We start from the raw sequence: 17,545 nt of genomic DNA on the forward strand, positions 1-17,545 counted from the left end.
AAGCAAATCAAATCCCTCTGGCACTCGAAAAGAAAGGAGATTTGGTTATAGAAGATACCACCAAAAGTCTTAATCCCTCTGATCAAGTACTCAAATTCCAAGTTTCCAGCCACCCTCACTGCTGGGTAAAGTAACAGAAAGACAATAATTTAGCCCTAGCAGTCAGGAAGTAAATGCTGCGTTCAGCATACTTTTGAAGAGAACTTCTGTCAGACTTGAAATATCTGTCTAATTCAAAAATACCAAAAGACAATCTACTTGTCTGTTATGCTCCAGTGAATTGTGAAAAAGGAAATTAAAATTGTTAAATCCTAAAATCACTCAAATCCAAAAATAAAAAACAAACCTGAAAATGTTCACAAGATGCAGTAGAGCATAAAAGCAGCAGAAGTACAGCATCAAACCAGCTGCAGGAGTAAACTGATAGCTTTCTACTAAAATTTCATCTAGCAATCCTAATGAACATTCAGTGCTGCCAACCTTTTAAACTACTTTAGATCAAGACTCTTGCAAAAAAGCTTTTTAAAATCCCTTGAACCAGGCTTCAAAAGAAAAGATCAGTTTCTGTATGGTTAATGGTTATCTGCCTTTTCATTTGCTGAAAAATCCCTAATAGGTGCCCTAATTGCTTACCACACTTAGTAGCTAAAAGGCAAATAAAAAGCAATACACTATTTTATTTTTTCTTGGACACATCTAATCTTTTGAGTTATTCATCACATTTCTGGACCTTACCTAGTTATCTCTATATTATTTCTGACTAAATAGTTATATATCAGTCACCTACCAAGCCCAAGGTGCAGGTGGAAGGGCTTGCAGTTCTGGTCTCATCCACTACATGTCTTGTACAGATGTCAACATTTCCCTCCCTTGGTGAGATCTCCCACTGTAGAGAACTGCACCAGGCAGGTTGTTTCATTTTTAACCAAAATATCATAGAATACAAAAATCACATTCAGAAGCTTTTTCTAGAAGAAAACTTAAAGTGCAGTATTTCCTTTCCTGGTGCCGTGCATTCCATGCATGGTGCATATTCCATTGTCTACAAAAAGAAATACTCAGAATCTTTACAAACTAATCTTTAAAAACCCTCATTATATAAGAGATTCTAGAGCAGAAGCTGTTTAGTTTCAACTTAGTCTTGCTTTAACTCTAGTATGTTGTAAATCACTGTTAGAAATGACTTACAAAATCAATCAGGAATCAAAATCAATCTAGCTTGGTTACAGGATGCGAAGAAAATGTATTTTCTTCATAGTAAGATTTTCATAACTTCTCATTTTTATTCCTCTACTGTGACAATTTGCCACGGGAGACAAAGAAAAGCACTGGGCAAGACCTGTTTTCATCCACACATTTTTGTGTATTTTGTGTTTGAAGCACCTGACACAAGATGGTCCAACCTATCTGTGACTTTCAATTTCTAGGCAGAATGCTCAACTAAAGTAAAATATATTAAACAAATTACCTCTGTGAGGGATCCACAAGGCACTCCACCATGCAGGACTCTATCCAAACTATGAAGTGTGGTGGATAAAAAGGCTGAAGAAGGATTGACAGACTTTCTTAGTTTCATTTCATAAGCCTACAAAAGGAGGGAAAATAGCAAAAGAAAACAAGCAAAGCAGAAAATGCTTTTTTTAATGGAAATAGGAAAATTCTATTTGCTTTTAACAACCTGATATGACTTAACATTCAACAATGAGCGAAGTACTGTTATATTCAGCTATAGTCTGCCCTTAGCTCATCACCCTTCCTTGTATTTATATTCTATTTATAGCTCAGAGAGTAAATTTAAGTCTTTTTTCTCTCCCTTACCACAATATTAAATAATAAGCCCTTAATCATGATGAGACAAAAACTGTCTCTGCTCCCATTCAACAAGGTTTGTTTTCAACCTGTAAAATTCCCTGATCAGTGTTCATTAACAATTTACTAGCTTAAGTGCATGCAGTAAAAGTCATACTAATTCTTCTATAACTAATTTTATTGCAGCACATTAGTGAATTTAAAGTCTCACAGAATTACTTCTATAATTACTATGCCAATTACACATTTGGACATGGATTATTTTTGCAAGGAATAAAAAGGGGGCTGCATTGACTGAGGTCAGAACTGTCTGTATCCTCTCTGTTTTAAAATACATCTTTTCATATGAATTCAAAAAAGAAAAGAAAATGCTGCCACTGTGTTGCAGCCAACATGTTTCCTTCTTGCACCCTCCCCAGTTAGGCTACTGTAGCCTAAGACACACAACTTGTTTACTCGGGTGGGAAAAGCTCTTAAGTTATTTTCAGGATCACTTCAATTCTTGGCATCACTTTTATATCTAAACCAAATTTATACCAAAATTCTTATTATTTGCTTGTAGTAAAAAAAAAAATTATTTTCTTCACTGCAGGATACATATTGCTATAAGCAATTGCTATAAGCAATTTTTACATGCTGGATTGGCAGCGAGTATGACTTATTTCCCTGCTGCAAGCCTGAACAATCTCATGGGGCTATAATACCTAATAAATGTAACTGTATCAACCTAAAGTGCATCAAAAACCTACATTTAAAAACAAAAACATTTTGTCATTGTGAAGTAAAACTGAGACAAGTCTCCCAGCTAAAAAGATGAGCGACAATGTTCAGCTTTTCCAGATATTGTATCAAAAGCAGTACCAACACAAGCACACTTACTGTCTGCATTTTGGGAGCACAAGCTCGGCTGACTTTACAGAGAAGCTTCTGCACCTCATAGTAGCTCTGTCCTGTCACTTTCATTAGCTCCAAGAGGGAAAGACATAAGAAGTCCTGAAAGAGTACAGAGCAATTCAGAGAGCTCAACCTAGAAAACCAGCCTGGGGACTAAATTGATGCAATCTGTCCAAAATTAGTACATATTCCACAGGTTTAGCAACTCTCCCTTCAGATACTTTTACACATTGCTAAGGTCCCCTCTCAGTTCTCTCTCCTGGAGGCTGAACAGGCCCAGCTCCCTCAGCCTTTCCTTATAGATGTTTCAATCCCCTTGTCATCTTCAAAGCCCTTCACTGGACCAGCTCCAGGAGCTACATCTCTGTCCTGAGGAGCCCAGAACTGGACACAGGCCTCCAGGTGAGGTTCACCAGGGCTGAGCAGAGGGGCAGGATCCCCTCCCTTGACCAGCTGGCCATGCTCTTCCTAATGCAGCTCAGGATCCCATTGGCCTTCGTGGCCTCAAGGACACACTGCTGGCTCAGGGACAGTTTGCTGTCCACCAGGACCTCCAGTCCTTCTCCACAGAGCTGCTTCTGCAACTTCCCTACCTCCACAGGGACAGTAAGTACATAGAAGTTTAAATGTTTTAGTTAGGCATCCATGATTTTAAAGCTCTATTTTTACAAGGCAGCAGGCCTGATTGAGTCTGAAATGCTCCCTACTTTGTAAAAAGTAAAGCTCCCAGTTTAATTAAACTGCCAAAAAGTGAACACAACATGCATTAAAACAACAGTCACACACAAACAAACAAAAAAAACACAAAGAAAACCACCAACCTACAAAAAACCCACTTCCAAAAAAGCTGCCACCAATCCCCAAAAGACCAACCCCTCACAAACAAAATAACTCTTTCACCTGACAGGTGGTGATCTGATAGCGACTCAGCCTTTCACACATTTCCTGAGACAACTGTGCTCTTCTTAGTTTCTTAGCAGCCATGCTTCCCAATCTACAGAGCAGACAGAAAAATGTTTGAAAGATGATTTGAGTATGATTGTGTGGACAATTCCACTAACTCCCTGCTAAAGATCATATGATGTAATGTGATATAGATTTCCCATATAAGTCTGTGTCACACTTAATTATATTACCAGTCTGAATACAGTTTTTTTTAATTACATCTCATATTTGACCGTGCATGAGAACATTCCAGTAAAAACAGCAATGTCTATAGGACAAATGTTGCTCAGACATAAGCTAGAAATTAGACAGTCATGAGCTGAACAAGAACTCCTCATGCTATATGGCACTGGCAAGAAAGAATTAACTTTGGATGTCTGAATTTGAATTGTAGAGCAATCTCAGTAACCATTCGACCCTAGAATATACACTGCTGGAATACAACACTCAATTTTGGTGAGCCAGTAACATTGAATTCTATTGCACAAAATGCTGTCCAGGCCAGTACAATCCAAAGCACACACATATGTATGACTGACCATGTCGCTGTTTCACACGTATTATTTAGGCAACATTCCCAGTATTAATTCATACAGACATTCAGGCAAAACAAAGGTTTTTATAACATAAAACAAAGTGAAGTAAGAGCAAATATCGCACATGTTTGCCATAACACGAAACTGCTACAACTTTGCAGATGCACAGGCCTCCACATCTCTACAAGGTGGAAACTTTATTGCCCCATCTACAAAATTCTCCCTCAACAGGAAGGACCCCCAGACTTTTAGGTTCCCTCCGCCGCATCAGCCTGGGACACGAGGATGCGCCTGCAGCCGGAGACCCAGCCCGGCCCCCTAGGCCCCCGGCAGCGACAACCGCGGACACCACAGAGCCCGCTCCCGCCGCAAACCAGCCTCACCCCGCGCCTGGGGGTGTCCCGCAGCAAAGCCGTCCCAGCCTGGGGCTCTCAGCCGAGCCGAGCCGAGCCGAGCCGAGCCGAGCCGAGCCGAGCCGGGCCGGGCCGGGCCGGGCCGGGTCAGCGCCGCTGCGGGAGCGGATCTACGCTCCCGGCAACTTTTCAAAGGCCCCCGCGGCGGGGGCCAGGGGGCGGGGCCGCCGGGCAAGGCCTGCGCTCGCCATTGGCTGCGCGCGAGGCATGCCGGGAGTGGTAGTTCCCGGGAGCGCGCGCCTGTGATGGCGGCGGGTAGTGTCCCTCTGCCCCCGCTCAGGCAGGAGGCTGCTCTCCTTTGCGGAGACTGAGGGCACAGGGGGGTGTTCAGTGTTCCTTCTGCCCGTGAACGTGAGCGGCCTCCCGGAGATGGGAGCCTTGCACGGCGCTCTTGTACTATAATGTAGGAATTCCTTCCGTCACTGCACAAAAGCGTCTAAGAACCCGAGAGCCTGCAGCATGGAGTGCACCATGCACGAGGTCACTTGTTAGTAAAGAATATTGGAATGACGTCCTTGTCTTCATATTTAGGGCTCACAGACACCTGGTCTGCTGCCAGTTGTGAGAGAAATGCCCCATTATGTGAATCATGGAATCAATTAGGTTGGAAAGGAGCTCTGGGGTCATGGAGTCCAACCTGTGACAGAACACCACCTTGTCACACCCTGGCTCTGAGTGCCACATCCAGTCTTTCCTTAAACAACTGCAGGGACAGTGACTCCACCACCTCCCTGGGCAGCCCATTCCAATGCCCAATCACTCTTTCAGTGAAGAATTTCTTCCTAACATCCAACCTAAACCTGTCCTCTATGTCCTCATATCCTGTTGGTTACCTGGGAGAGGAGGGCACACCCCACCTGGCTACAGCCTCTTTTCAGGTAGCTGTGGAGAGTGATAAGGCCCCAGCCTCCTTTTCGCCAGGCTAAACAACCCCAGCTCCCTCAGCTGCTCCTCATTGAACTCTAGAACCTTCACCAGCTTTGTTGCTCTTCTCTGGACACCCTCCCATACTTCCTGAATTGAGGGGTTCAGAACTGAACCCAGTTCTCAAGATATGGGTTCACCAATGCCAAATACTGGAGAAGAATAATTTCCCTATTCCTGCTGGTCACACTGTTCCAAATGTAGGGAATTTCTGAATGTAATAGGGAGAAGCAGTCATCAAATGTGACTGGCATGGATGTCTATGGGGTGTGCTTTCCAACTCACTCTAGGTTATACTAGAAAGTATTGAACGTAGTACTATAAGTTATCTGCATAATCCTTACAGTACTAAAAAATAACCCAACTGAAGAAAAAATTGATCAAACTACCTTCTGAGAAACTGAACACTAACTGAGAAATTGAGCACTGCGAACTGCACGGCTGGGCTTTTGTCTATTCTGATAAACAAATGCCACAGCAAAGCTGCAAAGTACAGAACACTTCAGCCACTCTTCCAAAAGACTGAACAGCAGAAGCAGCAAGAAGCTATCTCAAAATGCCAACAACCCTAGTGTCAAAAAGGTTCAGGGAATTCACGTTTCTTTCCTACCTTGAAGGGAGCTTGCATGCTCAGAGAAGTCCAGAGGATTTAAGAAACTGGGCAGGGAGTAAGCAGCCCATACAAAAGCACCTCAGAGCTGTAGTGAAAAGGTAGCTGAATAGGGAGAGATGGCATGGAGGAAGAGCTCCTCCTAGTGTAGTCAGCCTTTAAAAGTTGACTTGAAAGCCGTGAATCACATTTGAGAAAAGGTGTCTAAAGAAAGGGAAAAGATGTCTGTGGCTGCAGTTTAGTTTCAATGTAAAAAGAAGGACATGACCACAGTATAACTTGTCATGAACTACAGTTTCCTCCTCAGCACAGGGGTAGCAGAAGCCCTGCCTTCCCAGCAGAGGAAAGGGGAGCATTGCCTTGATGACTTTTCTTTCCTCCCACAAACGCATCAGGGCTTTCCCTTCACCTGCAGGCCAACAGGCTTCCTCTTCACTTTCTACACAAACAAAATACCTTTATTAAACCAGACAACTGTTTTGGAACATTGAGCAAGGGAAGAAAATCTTACCAGCCAAGTACTTTAGAAAATTTGTGAGCAAAATCAATATAGCCAGGTGCCTCTCCTGCAAGTTCTTTGAGTCTCATTTCTCAGAAGTGTCATGACTGCTCCCCAGTCTGCTTCTCAGATATGCAGATACACCTTTAAACCTGCTGTCAAATAATTGTGCAACATCTTCCCCATGTTAGGGAGAGAACATTCAGAGGATAACCAGAGATGTGTTCACATATGCTTAGTCACCGTCAACGTTCTCAAGCAGCAACACAGCAGGCACATCACAGCTTCCATATGTTTGACTAGGACAGTAGTCACTGGGGAATCAGGACACTCTGCAAACTGCTCTGCTCTGTGACCTTGGTCAAGCCCCTTGACAACAGGGTGTCTGTTTTCCATCTTGGCTTTGGTTTTGCCCATTTAGTCTGCAAACAGAGGAAGTAGTTCCAGTCCAATAGACTCATGTGTCGGGCATGATACAGCAGAGAACTGTGCTAGTCTAAGCCTTTCGCTGCTTCTGGAACTTAAAATAATAAAGGATAAATAAAGCTAAGAGATGATTACTTTATAAGAACTGAGTTTCACATTAACATAAGAAGGTCATTTAAACTGGCAACACTGGAGGAAGAGTCACGGAAGGGCAGAAGTATAACAGCAACAACAAACGAGATCTCACAGAATCAAAAGGATCTAACATCAAGCACACCAATTAAAATTAAAAAGGAAATGGTGATTAGCTGTCTAAGGGGCAAACAGAAAGGGATAGAGTCTGATTTGAAGATGAAATACTTATCAGTTCTTACCCAAATAAATACTCAGTAGTTAATAATTCTGCAAGTCCCTAGAATTTAAAAGATAATGGTAAAATGTTTCCTTTCTGGAACAGATTCCACAGAAAAGTTTCTTCCTCAAACCCAAGACAGTCTTTTGTGAGCATTTTCAGATAATAATTTACATTCTGGGACGTTTCAGATGATTCACATTATTGCTAACACAGTGTCAGCTCACTGATACTGACTACAATCCTCAGGTATATTACTATTTTCCAGCTATCAATTCTTTCCTTAAAATTAGCAGTGTTCCCCTGCTCCTGTGAAAATGTGTCCCCAAAGGAGTCTACTCCAGCAGAATACAGCAACAATTCTGACTCACAAGGGTAATCCAGATATTCAGAGCAATTCCCCACCTTATGCTTGCTGACTAGTGTCTAATTAGTCTAATATATTCTTATTCCTTGGGGTTACCTACTTGATGCCTACCACATTCTTTAATAGAAAGAAATGACCTGTGAGCTCTGGAGACTGTAAAACACTTATAGAACAGCACATGCTTTCCTGGGATTAAGGTCCCAAGAGGTTGCTCAATAACAGCACACAAAGGAACCTCCAATGAATTATTCTGTCTGTGTCTGTCTCCCCAAAGGAACTCGAGATTTATTTCCAATCCTTTGAGGTTTCCCCATCTCAAAAAAAAAAGAAATTCAAAAGATCTCATAAGGAGGCCTGCACCCTGGTTGAAAACACTTTATTTTTCATGCTGTCCCCACCAGCACAGCTTTAGTAAAGCTACTTCAACTTGAGATTTTGCCAGATGCATCTGCTCCAGGGATGGGCTGGAGCAAAGGAATCTGCCATTCTGTTTTTTCTAGAAGCTGCTCAGCACTGTTGCCATTGGCTATAATAAATTAAGAAAAACAGAGCTGTGAAAAAGTAACCCATCTTTTCATTTTGTCTTATTCTTCCCACTATGTCCCAGTCATCTCAACCATCTGTGGACCAGATAAATGCTTCTCCCCGAGCAATTAACCTTTTTCCTCCTGCTCAGGAAGGATTAAACCCAACTAATAATGAATCCTCCTCAGGTATTAGTACAGATCTGTCTGATGACACACCTTTACACCCAGGAAAAAGATTTTTTTCCTCAGGACAGGCAGAAGGCATCTCTCTGTTTTCTGCCTATTCACACATGCTGCTGTGAATTCAGAATTATCCATAACCTCCAAAACTATTTCAGAAATATTCAATAGCAATGTTTGCAATGCAGCTCCCTTTTTTTGAAAGGGAGCATCTGTACCTCCTACCCTTTTTACAAAAAAGCAGACTGGCCACATTCAATGCTATTGCAGCAGAAGGGCAGCCCCACCTTCATGTTACAGCTTTGAAAAACTCATCTGCATTTGCTTTCTGCCCAAACTACAACAAACAAATTGAGAGACTTCAGGGATTATTCCACTTTTAGCCTGTACTCATCTAAGAAGATTACCCACCAAGATCAGCTTCCTACTTGATTTAGCTTTTTCTGGTTAAAGGGACAGGAGAAGTCATTCAAGTCTTTGGAGTTTTTATATTTCCCTGTTAAGTTTCTGTTAGATGAGAAGGCCATAAACTGATACAGCAGCTCCATAATAGTCTATGTGAAGTTGCTGTTACAGAGCAGATCTTTGCCTGTACATGCTGAACCAAATTTACCCTACATAAAACAAACCTGACATCCTCCTGCCTTTCAGCACCCTGTGCCTTACCAGCACCCCTGAGATGGTGAGATAGACAAAGAAGTGACAGATATCACAGCAGGGGCCTTTAGGAGCATTGTGATCCTTCACAGCACCCAGCCTCTATTGAGAAGCTGCAATTAGACTAGAAAAATCAAAGTAGTGATTTTTCACAGTGACCAGTAGTGAAAGTGCACTGTGTATCCCTTGTCATCACACTCAGAGTCAGACACCATGAAATTAGCATGATGGTGCCTGGTTTTAGCAATTAGGGTAGGACATCTGTTGCTTTCAGGTACAGCCCTCGCTCCATCTGTAGAGTTCTTCAGTGGAGAAAAGAGACAACAGGAACCAGTGGACTTGACTGAGAGATGAGCTTTTTTGCTCAGACACCAGGAGAGAAGAATAGATCTCAGACACTCATCTCTGTGCAGTTGCCAGAAATGGGGGAAAATGAGTCTTCACTTTGTGATGTTACAGATTGATTGCTCTGATAACCCAGCAGCTGATGTCAACCCAGTATTATTATTTCAAACAACAAACACAAAAACCAGAAAGCAAACAAAGCCTGGAACACATCATTCCTTTAATTGTTTCGGTCTGGGGCCTTTGGCTTTTGCATGGTTTTCATTCTACTTATTTTTAAAGCAATGAATGAGATCCCTATGGCTGGAACTACAAAGGAAACTGCTCCAGACATCCTCACCATTCTCCCCTAGAAGATGCTTTTGAAGTGTTTCCAAAGGTGGCCAAGTGGCCTGGAAGACAGAACACACCACCAATCCTGGACAGAGAAAGCAGAAGAATGTCTCCACTGCCACAGTATTTGTGCTTGGCAGTTTTCTGCCTGCCTGTGAAAGAATGAGACATCTTCACACTCTGCAATTGGATGTTACTCATGCTCACACACACCTACAAGGAGCTCAGCAGTCTCAAACAAGATCAAAACAGAGACCCAGTGTCCTGTGTCTTAGCAGTGTCAGAGAACAGATGGAAGACATCTCTCAGTGGATAATTAAAGAAGATTTAACCACAGAGGAAAGAAGAGATCAGGTTAATTCTGTGGTGATTATTTTTTTACCTTGAAGCATGGCACTTCAATAATTTATGCAAATATCACCCCAGTACTCCAACACCGCAAATTCAATTACTATAAAGACTACCCAGGCAAGCATGTTTGTCACTCAGTGTTTGGGTACAATGCTATAGCTGAGATCACATCATCCTCACCCTGCACTGACTGCCCATGACAAATTGATTTTTCAGAGGCATAGCTATTTTTTAAATAAATCACTGCAGCAAATTGTATTAAATTAACTATGCAGCAAATTAAGCCTATACTTAATTGAAGTAAAATAGGACATTTGTACAGCAAGAAGCTGAATGCATGATTAGCTGTTTTACTGAGCCAGGGTCCTATTAATTGTCTAATACCCGAACTTTTGTTTTAGTAGTCTTTAGGATAGAGGCTTATAAATCTGCATGAAGCATCAGAGTCCAATCCAGTTCAAGCACTAAAGAATATTATCCTGGACCTCAGTTTTCACACCAAAGAGGGAAAGGGTATGAAATGAGAACACTCTCAGCCTTGCAAAATAAAATGCACCATAAGGAAAGGTGCCACTGAGCTGACAGAAGATGGAGACATCCTGCATTCATCACTGACTTTCATCAGCTGTGCTGTCATGGCATCAGTAAGGACAGGTGTATCCTGGGCTGTGTGACCCAACAGCCATATGGTACCAAAATTCAAGTGGCTCTCATTCAGCTTCCACTGGGAGCTGTGTGTTTCCCTGACCTCACAGTGGGAACTCGCCAAGTCACATACAAAGGCCAAATGATTTTTTAAAGTCTCTGATTTGAGCTGGCTTTATTTTAGGGCTTTCAGCATGAAATACCTTCCTCCCCAGGGGTGCACAGCTGACATACTTCTAACTGGAGCCATCTGAAGAGAATCGGGAGAGAAATATCCCAGAGTGGTAAAACTTGAGTCACTTTAAATCTATAGTCACTTTTCAAATATCTAGGCTTGAATGATAAGATCAGGAATATAGACAAATCATCACAGCTGGGGAATAGGAAAATGAGCAAGATGACTTGTTTGTCTTAACTCTCAGTGTTATGTTCAAAATATTTCAGTTTTTAAATATATCACCCGACTTCCTTCTTACATTGGTGAGGATTCAGAATGAGGTCAGTGAAGTGAATAAAGTTACAGTAAATCAGGCTAAGAACAGAAGCAGAGGTTTGGTATTAAAAACACGGACCATAAACACACAGTTTTGATTGTTTCTTTCTCTCTGCCTTTAATCTCACTGGGACAAAAAGAAGCCAAGAGGATGAATGAATGTCAGATGTGAAGAAAATCTTTTGAGCTTTCAATTTCCAATTATAAACCAGGACTATAATAGTAAAAAGCAGCAGAGGTCAGAAATGAGATAGAGTGGGAAAAAAAGCAGCATTCACCCTCTTATTCCAGAGATAATGGTTTCAATCTGCTGTGTATGAAAAGAGACACTGGGAGAGAAAATCCAGAAAGAGCAGAAAGTTTTACAGGGCAAGAGAAGGATACTTTTAATTGTACTAGACCTATGTATGGTTTGCTATGAGGTTTTGTAGGTGTAATTCTGCCATCCTACACCACAGTCTTGTACCTAAACCACAGAGAGAGTGTCCAGGCCCTGCTTGGCATCTGGGAAGAGTCAGAAGATGAAGAACAATTCTGGAGCCATCCAGAAACCAAGATTTCTGTGTCCATCCCAGCATACCCGAGAAGGGCAGATGTTTGGTTTCTGTTAGATTAAACTTTTGGCTGGAGATTAAACTTTGCTGTGGGTTAGCTGCTATTCCTTACTGGATAGTTTGCCTTTCTATCTGCCAAGAATGCCTAGAGTAACACACTGGCTTTTTTTGTGCACTCTGTCAACAATTGAAATAAACACATAATATCAAAAACTATGTATTTTAAATGAAAAGAAAAAAAAAGGTTGGTCTGGGCAGGAATTCTCACAGTCTTTCCTCCCCACTGCTAATTTCCTCTGCTTACAAGAGCCTCCATTCCTCCTTCTGCCTGTTCAAAACTTGAAGAAAAAAGGAAATTGATGACACCAATTCAGCCACGAAAGTGTGGATATTGAGGGAATCCAGGAAGAGCAAGACTTTCTTCTGTACTCCAAGGTGGGAAGACTGATGACTTGGTAAAGTGAAATTTATTATCTACATTCCACCTCAGATACACTTCCTGACATTTATCATTTCTCACACCATTAACCTCTGTGCATGAGGGTAGGGGGAACATAGTGGGGCAGTTCATGTTTTTAGGCCAGCAGCACTGCAACGCCACACTGATGCCCTATACGGCTCTGCAGGTTTTGGAGGGCACTTGCTAAAACCAGTTCCTTTCTCTTGTGCAGATTTCAGTACTTGAAGTAAATCCTGGTTTCCTTGGTTAATGTTCTTTCTTTACTAAAACATGGACATTTGAAGCAGCTTTGTCTGAGGCAGGATTCCCTTTGGTTCTTATCCAGTGCTAATGATTTCCCCATTCAGTGAGCATAAAACATTCCCTCTTCGATTTAGTGGCATTTTACACAGAGCCTGCAAGCATGAGACACAAAATAACAAAGAAATTAGTCCAGACTAAGGATACTACCCTTTCCTTTTTTTCAGGGAGCAGCTGTAGGAAGGCCCATGTCTGTGCTGGTGCATGCTTTTGTCTTGCAAGCAACTGGGCTGCACAGGCACTCCTTGTTGGGAGTGTCCAGCTCCAGCATCTGCCAGAACCTGCCTAAGTACCACCTGCCTGTGCTGGGCCAGGCTGGTCCCAGAGACTACTGAGCACCCTGGCTATGAGCTTGCACCCTGGAGTGCCTGTATCTGCAATTGAGTTGTACTGTAACAACAATTGAGTTGTTACAGATATTTCAGGACTGGATTTTAGAGGGGCTGGTGTCAAGGTTTGGATTGCTAAATCTCATGTCACTTCTTATTCTAGTAGAGCTTCCTCAGTCTTAATCCTTCCATGTACAAAGCAGATAAATTAACAGTCATGCAGGATTGGGAGTAGGAGGAGGGAGCTTCTTTGTAAAACCTCATTAAAACATCTCTGTCTTGTCAGTGTATACAGTGAGAACCCCATGAGGGCTTTCATTGCATCTTTGGACATAATTGTCTCCCTTGCATGGTCTTCTGAGCCAGCCAGCTAATGATTTCCTTGGCCAAGATATCTGCATTTCAAAAACACCATACTGTGACAAAGTGCCCATTTCTGCCCACCTTTACAGAAGCAGACACTTTTCCCACACAGAAATAACCTTTTAACAGTTCAATGAGTAACTGCTGCTCCTCTGCTCAGGCTCAGCCCCAATACTTGGTCTGCAAGGTGGAGCAGCAATGGGGATATTTGATCAATGCTATTGTTATAATAAAAGCTGTCCCTGACAGAGCTGTAGGTAAAATATCTCTTGGGAGCAGCATTTCCTGCTGAGTACATATAGAAGGCTTGGCAGAATGCCCTGTGCTTTTCAGATATTTTTTGCTGGTAAAAGAAAAATTCTCCTGCAGGGCTGTAGAGCCAACCCCCTAAAGCCCTTGACCCTGACTGTGTAATCTCCCTGGAGACTCAATGCACATGAAGAAACATAATCTTCTTGAAGCATCTGCTGTCTGTATTGTGTTAAACTATGACCGGGATGCAACTGTCAAATCTCCAGCTCACTCCTTGCAGAATCCTTTACAGGGCAATAAAAAAAGCAATCTCTCTCTATTGCTTTAAGGAGGGGTATTTTATCGTGGCTGCAACCCGAGAGGTTTCTGTATCCAGCTTTGTGTTCCAGGAAGGTAACAGCACACAACAGATGGGGAACAGAGCCGTTTCGCGAGGTCACGCTCACAGCATCACGTGCAAATCCTCTGCCCACTGGGACCTCGTGGCGCATGAGCTGTGCTGGGGAAGCCAGGAAGAGCTTTCCTGCTTGCCCAGTGACAATTGGCAAGGAGGCCTGGGAGGACAGTCCTGACAAATGGATCAGTCTGACAGATCAGCTTTCCTGCTGGGCCTGAAAGGGAAGGAGAAATGTTTCTTTTCATAGAAGACTCAGAGAAAAGGGGTGTCTCCTGTTTTTTAGATTTCTTTATATATTTTTCTGAGCCAGTTAAGGACTTGGTCTCTGCTCTGAAGACATAGGTGTAGGGAGCAGAAAAAGAGTGCTTTAAATATAGAACTAGCAAGGAAAGAACAATCAATATGGCTTGCCAGTGATACTCAGATCTGCTCTTGTTTCAGTTTGCTGTATTTTTTTTCAACACTGTAAACTCATCTCCTTGACATCTGCCCTGCCCTTGCTCTCAGTCTCAGTCTTCCCTTCCCCCACTTCTCCCTTTAATGCTGGTGTCCTCATTTCCCCTTTTGTACATATGACCCTTTCACTATGTAGGGATTAGTATCTCACTCATAAATATGTGAAATAGATACACAGCTGATTTAATTTGCTGGGTTTCCTAGGGCTAGCGAGACAGACTGGCATGAGGAGAAGGGTATTTTCTAGCAGGTCAGCTGAAGAAAACATCTTGGGTGCAGGATGACTGATGTGAAACACCAGCACCAGTCCAGGAGGGAGAGAGAAGGTAGTAAAACATAAAGGCTGGGCAAATATGGAAGAGCAGAAGACAAAATCAAAGATGTCTCTGCTTCTCCCATTTGTTATGTATCTTCCAGGGAGAAAACTGGGGGACATGAGAAGAAAAATGGGGCCAGAAATCCACCCTGACTGCAGTGGTTCGAGTTGTTGGTAACTCATTCAGGAAGAGATGCCAGAGGAGCCAAGAATAATGCTGGTCTAGTGAGATGGTGGCAAGCTAGGAGGCAGACAGAGGTCTGGGACATGGGGAGGAAATGGCAGTAAAAGCTGTGTAACTGGATGGGGGTGCCCAGATTGGGGACACAGCTGATCTGAACAGGGATTCCTGAGGAGGGGGAGAGTGGCTGTGAGGAGGTGACAACAAAGAGCTGGAGATAACAATGATGTGAAGCCTCAGCCAAGAAAAAATTGTCAAGTGGCAAGGATTAAGTCACCAGATACAAAACAGTAAATAGAGATGAACACTATAGCCCTAACAGGCAATAAGACCTTGCCAGGAGGCAGCTAGTGAGGCAGAGAGGAAGGACAGGATGGGCAATGGAAGATAAAGCAGAGAAATAAGGTTTAATGAACCATACATGACAGCAGTCAAGGCCAGGCTTACTGCTGGCTTTGCCAGCAGCCGTAAGGTTGCAGGCAGCCTTGCTGTAACACCACAAGCTTCATGCTGGGTGCATGCCCAGAGGTCAGTGGCCAGGAGAACTGCAGCCTGTGCTGTTGTTTGGAGATGTTTGTGCTACTTTCAGCAGTCATGCAGCACAAAGCCCTACCATAAGCAAACTGCTGGGGGCCATGCTGCCCTTACTGCAAGATCAAAGGACAGCTGAGCTTTGTCATCACACTTGTCAACCAAAGTATCATTATCATTACCATGCTAACTCCAATCAGGCCCTGCTGAAGAGCCAGTTCACCATCATTAAAAAGCTGTTTTGCTAGAGAATGCCAGCATCTGGCTAAGGTGGACACCTGTGTGTCACCTGAAGAGGAGTTGCACTGAGGTTTCTAGTGTGCCACAAGCCATGCTCCACTCTGGTGTTGCTGACATGCTCAAATCTTTATCAGGGATTTGCCTTCCTGGATGGAAATCCGCTTTCCTAGATGGAAAGTGTCAACAGAGGTACCTCTTGGACATTTTGGTTACGCCCTTTCATTGGTGGAACAGAGCTGGGATGTTTACTGTTATCCTTGAAAATTTCAAGGAACTTTTTTTAATGCTTACTCTCTCTGATAACTTAGCACTTATAGATCCAGTTAGGGACATGCTTACATCAATGTGACAACAAAGGCACAAGGCCTGGCCTGGACAATTTGCAATGTGACTGAGATTGGAGACAGCAGACAGATCCAGTGGCCAAAAGATGGAGCAGCAGAATAGGATGTCTAGGATCAACATTGCAGCCTGGGTGGGAGTACTTTTGGTTGATGCCTTAGCTGAGAAACAGAAGTGGATGGGATGGGTTTGACTCAGCAGGATCCACAGTGCTCTCCTGAGCAATAGTAGAGTGCATACAGACTAGAAGTCAAACCCTACCAAAGGAACTAGAAGGTCCCCAAGTGATAACTCCCCTTTTTATAAAGATGATAGTATGGTATATAAAGAGGATAGTATGGTATGTTTTCCTTAATCTGATTTAAACACCATATGTTAAACATGTTTGAAAAACCTAGGCCTAACTTCCCTCTCTGAGCTGACTGCTCATCAATTAGGTCTTTCATCCACTGATACATGTAACTGAGGCCATACCAAAGCACACAGACATACAGCTTGCAAGGTCAAGAACATCCAACTTAGATTTTAACCTTCTTCATATGTATATGGGCTTTATTTTGGCTATTCTCTGGATTTCATCTGCTCAAGAAAGTGGCAGTGAGTGGGCAGCAAAACAGGGGATGGCTCTTTTTTGCTGGTAGAAGCTACAATGCATGTAAGCCATCAGCTATGTTTGTGCATCTAAACACACTCACTATATGTATACACATTTATATGAAGGATGAGGTGAAATTATGAATTAGTCTACATTCAGTGAAACTCACAGAGATTGACCAGAGAAGCTTTTTGCTGAATTTAGCCATGAAAACCTATTGTGTACCATTGTGAGAAAGGTAGAGCAAACACACTGAACAGTAATTTCATACTTCCTGCTGTACTTGTGCCTGAAGGCAACTGTGTAAAATGTTTTCTGCTTTTCAAAGCACTGACAACTGCAGCAGTTGGGGGCTTCAATGGAAGGTACAGCACATGAGCAAATATTTAACACAGCATTTTTGTTCAACTGCCAAAGGTGGGGTTCAGACTTGGGGTAGGGGAGCTTGGGTACCTCTCACTGCAGCATGGGCTTACAGTGGAGATAAAGGATGGAAAAGGACGGGATACCCCAAAGGAGCTGCTGGAGAAAGAGAAGTAGTAGAAAGAGCTGCTGTGGTATCAGATGAGTGGTCTGACAACAGAAACAGCATCACAGCTAAGCTCTGCAGTAACTGCAACACGAGCTGATAGAGCAGATGGTCACCTCAGTTTAGCCTTTAACACAGCTTGTTGCCCCTAGCAATATTTACCCAAAAGTCCTCTACTGATGGAGATGGGATTATGTAGCAGACAGAGGGAATCAGTCCTATTTTATACAAGATACTGGGCTGCCTATCAGCTCTGACAGTCCCTTCATGTCCTGGCTTTGACTTGGGCAGACAAAGCAATGTCATGATATGCACAACCATTTCTGGGACAGCTTCATATGGTGGAAACCAGGTAGCACTTCCCCAGTTTCCCAACTTTGTCGGAATATTATTA

At 42.9% G+C, this 17,545-nt stretch overlaps 1 protein-coding gene across 1 annotated transcript in view; it reads right to left on the bottom strand.

Moving 5' to 3' along the window:
• Nucleotides 1–17,545, bottom strand: part of RAD51B (RAD51 paralog B) — a 396,438-nt gene that overhangs the window by 354,556 nt on the left and 24,337 nt on the right. The window contains exons 2-4 of the mRNA XM_066552056.1: nucleotides 3,604–3,697; nucleotides 2,689–2,802; nucleotides 1,469–1,585 (exon numbers count right to left, since the gene is read on the bottom strand). Coding sequence (XP_066408153.1) covers nucleotides 1,469–1,585; nucleotides 2,689–2,802; nucleotides 3,604–3,687 — 315 coding nt within the window. The 5' untranslated portion in view covers nucleotides 3,688–3,697. The remainder of the gene's footprint in view (nucleotides 1–1,468; nucleotides 1,586–2,688; nucleotides 2,803–3,603; nucleotides 3,698–17,545) is intronic.

The sequence above is a fragment of the Molothrus aeneus genome, chromosome 6 (genome assembly GCF_037042795.1).
Source record: "Molothrus aeneus isolate 106 chromosome 6, BPBGC_Maene_1.0, whole genome shotgun sequence".
Lineage (NCBI taxonomy): Eukaryota > Metazoa > Chordata > Aves > Passeriformes > Icteridae > Molothrus > Molothrus aeneus.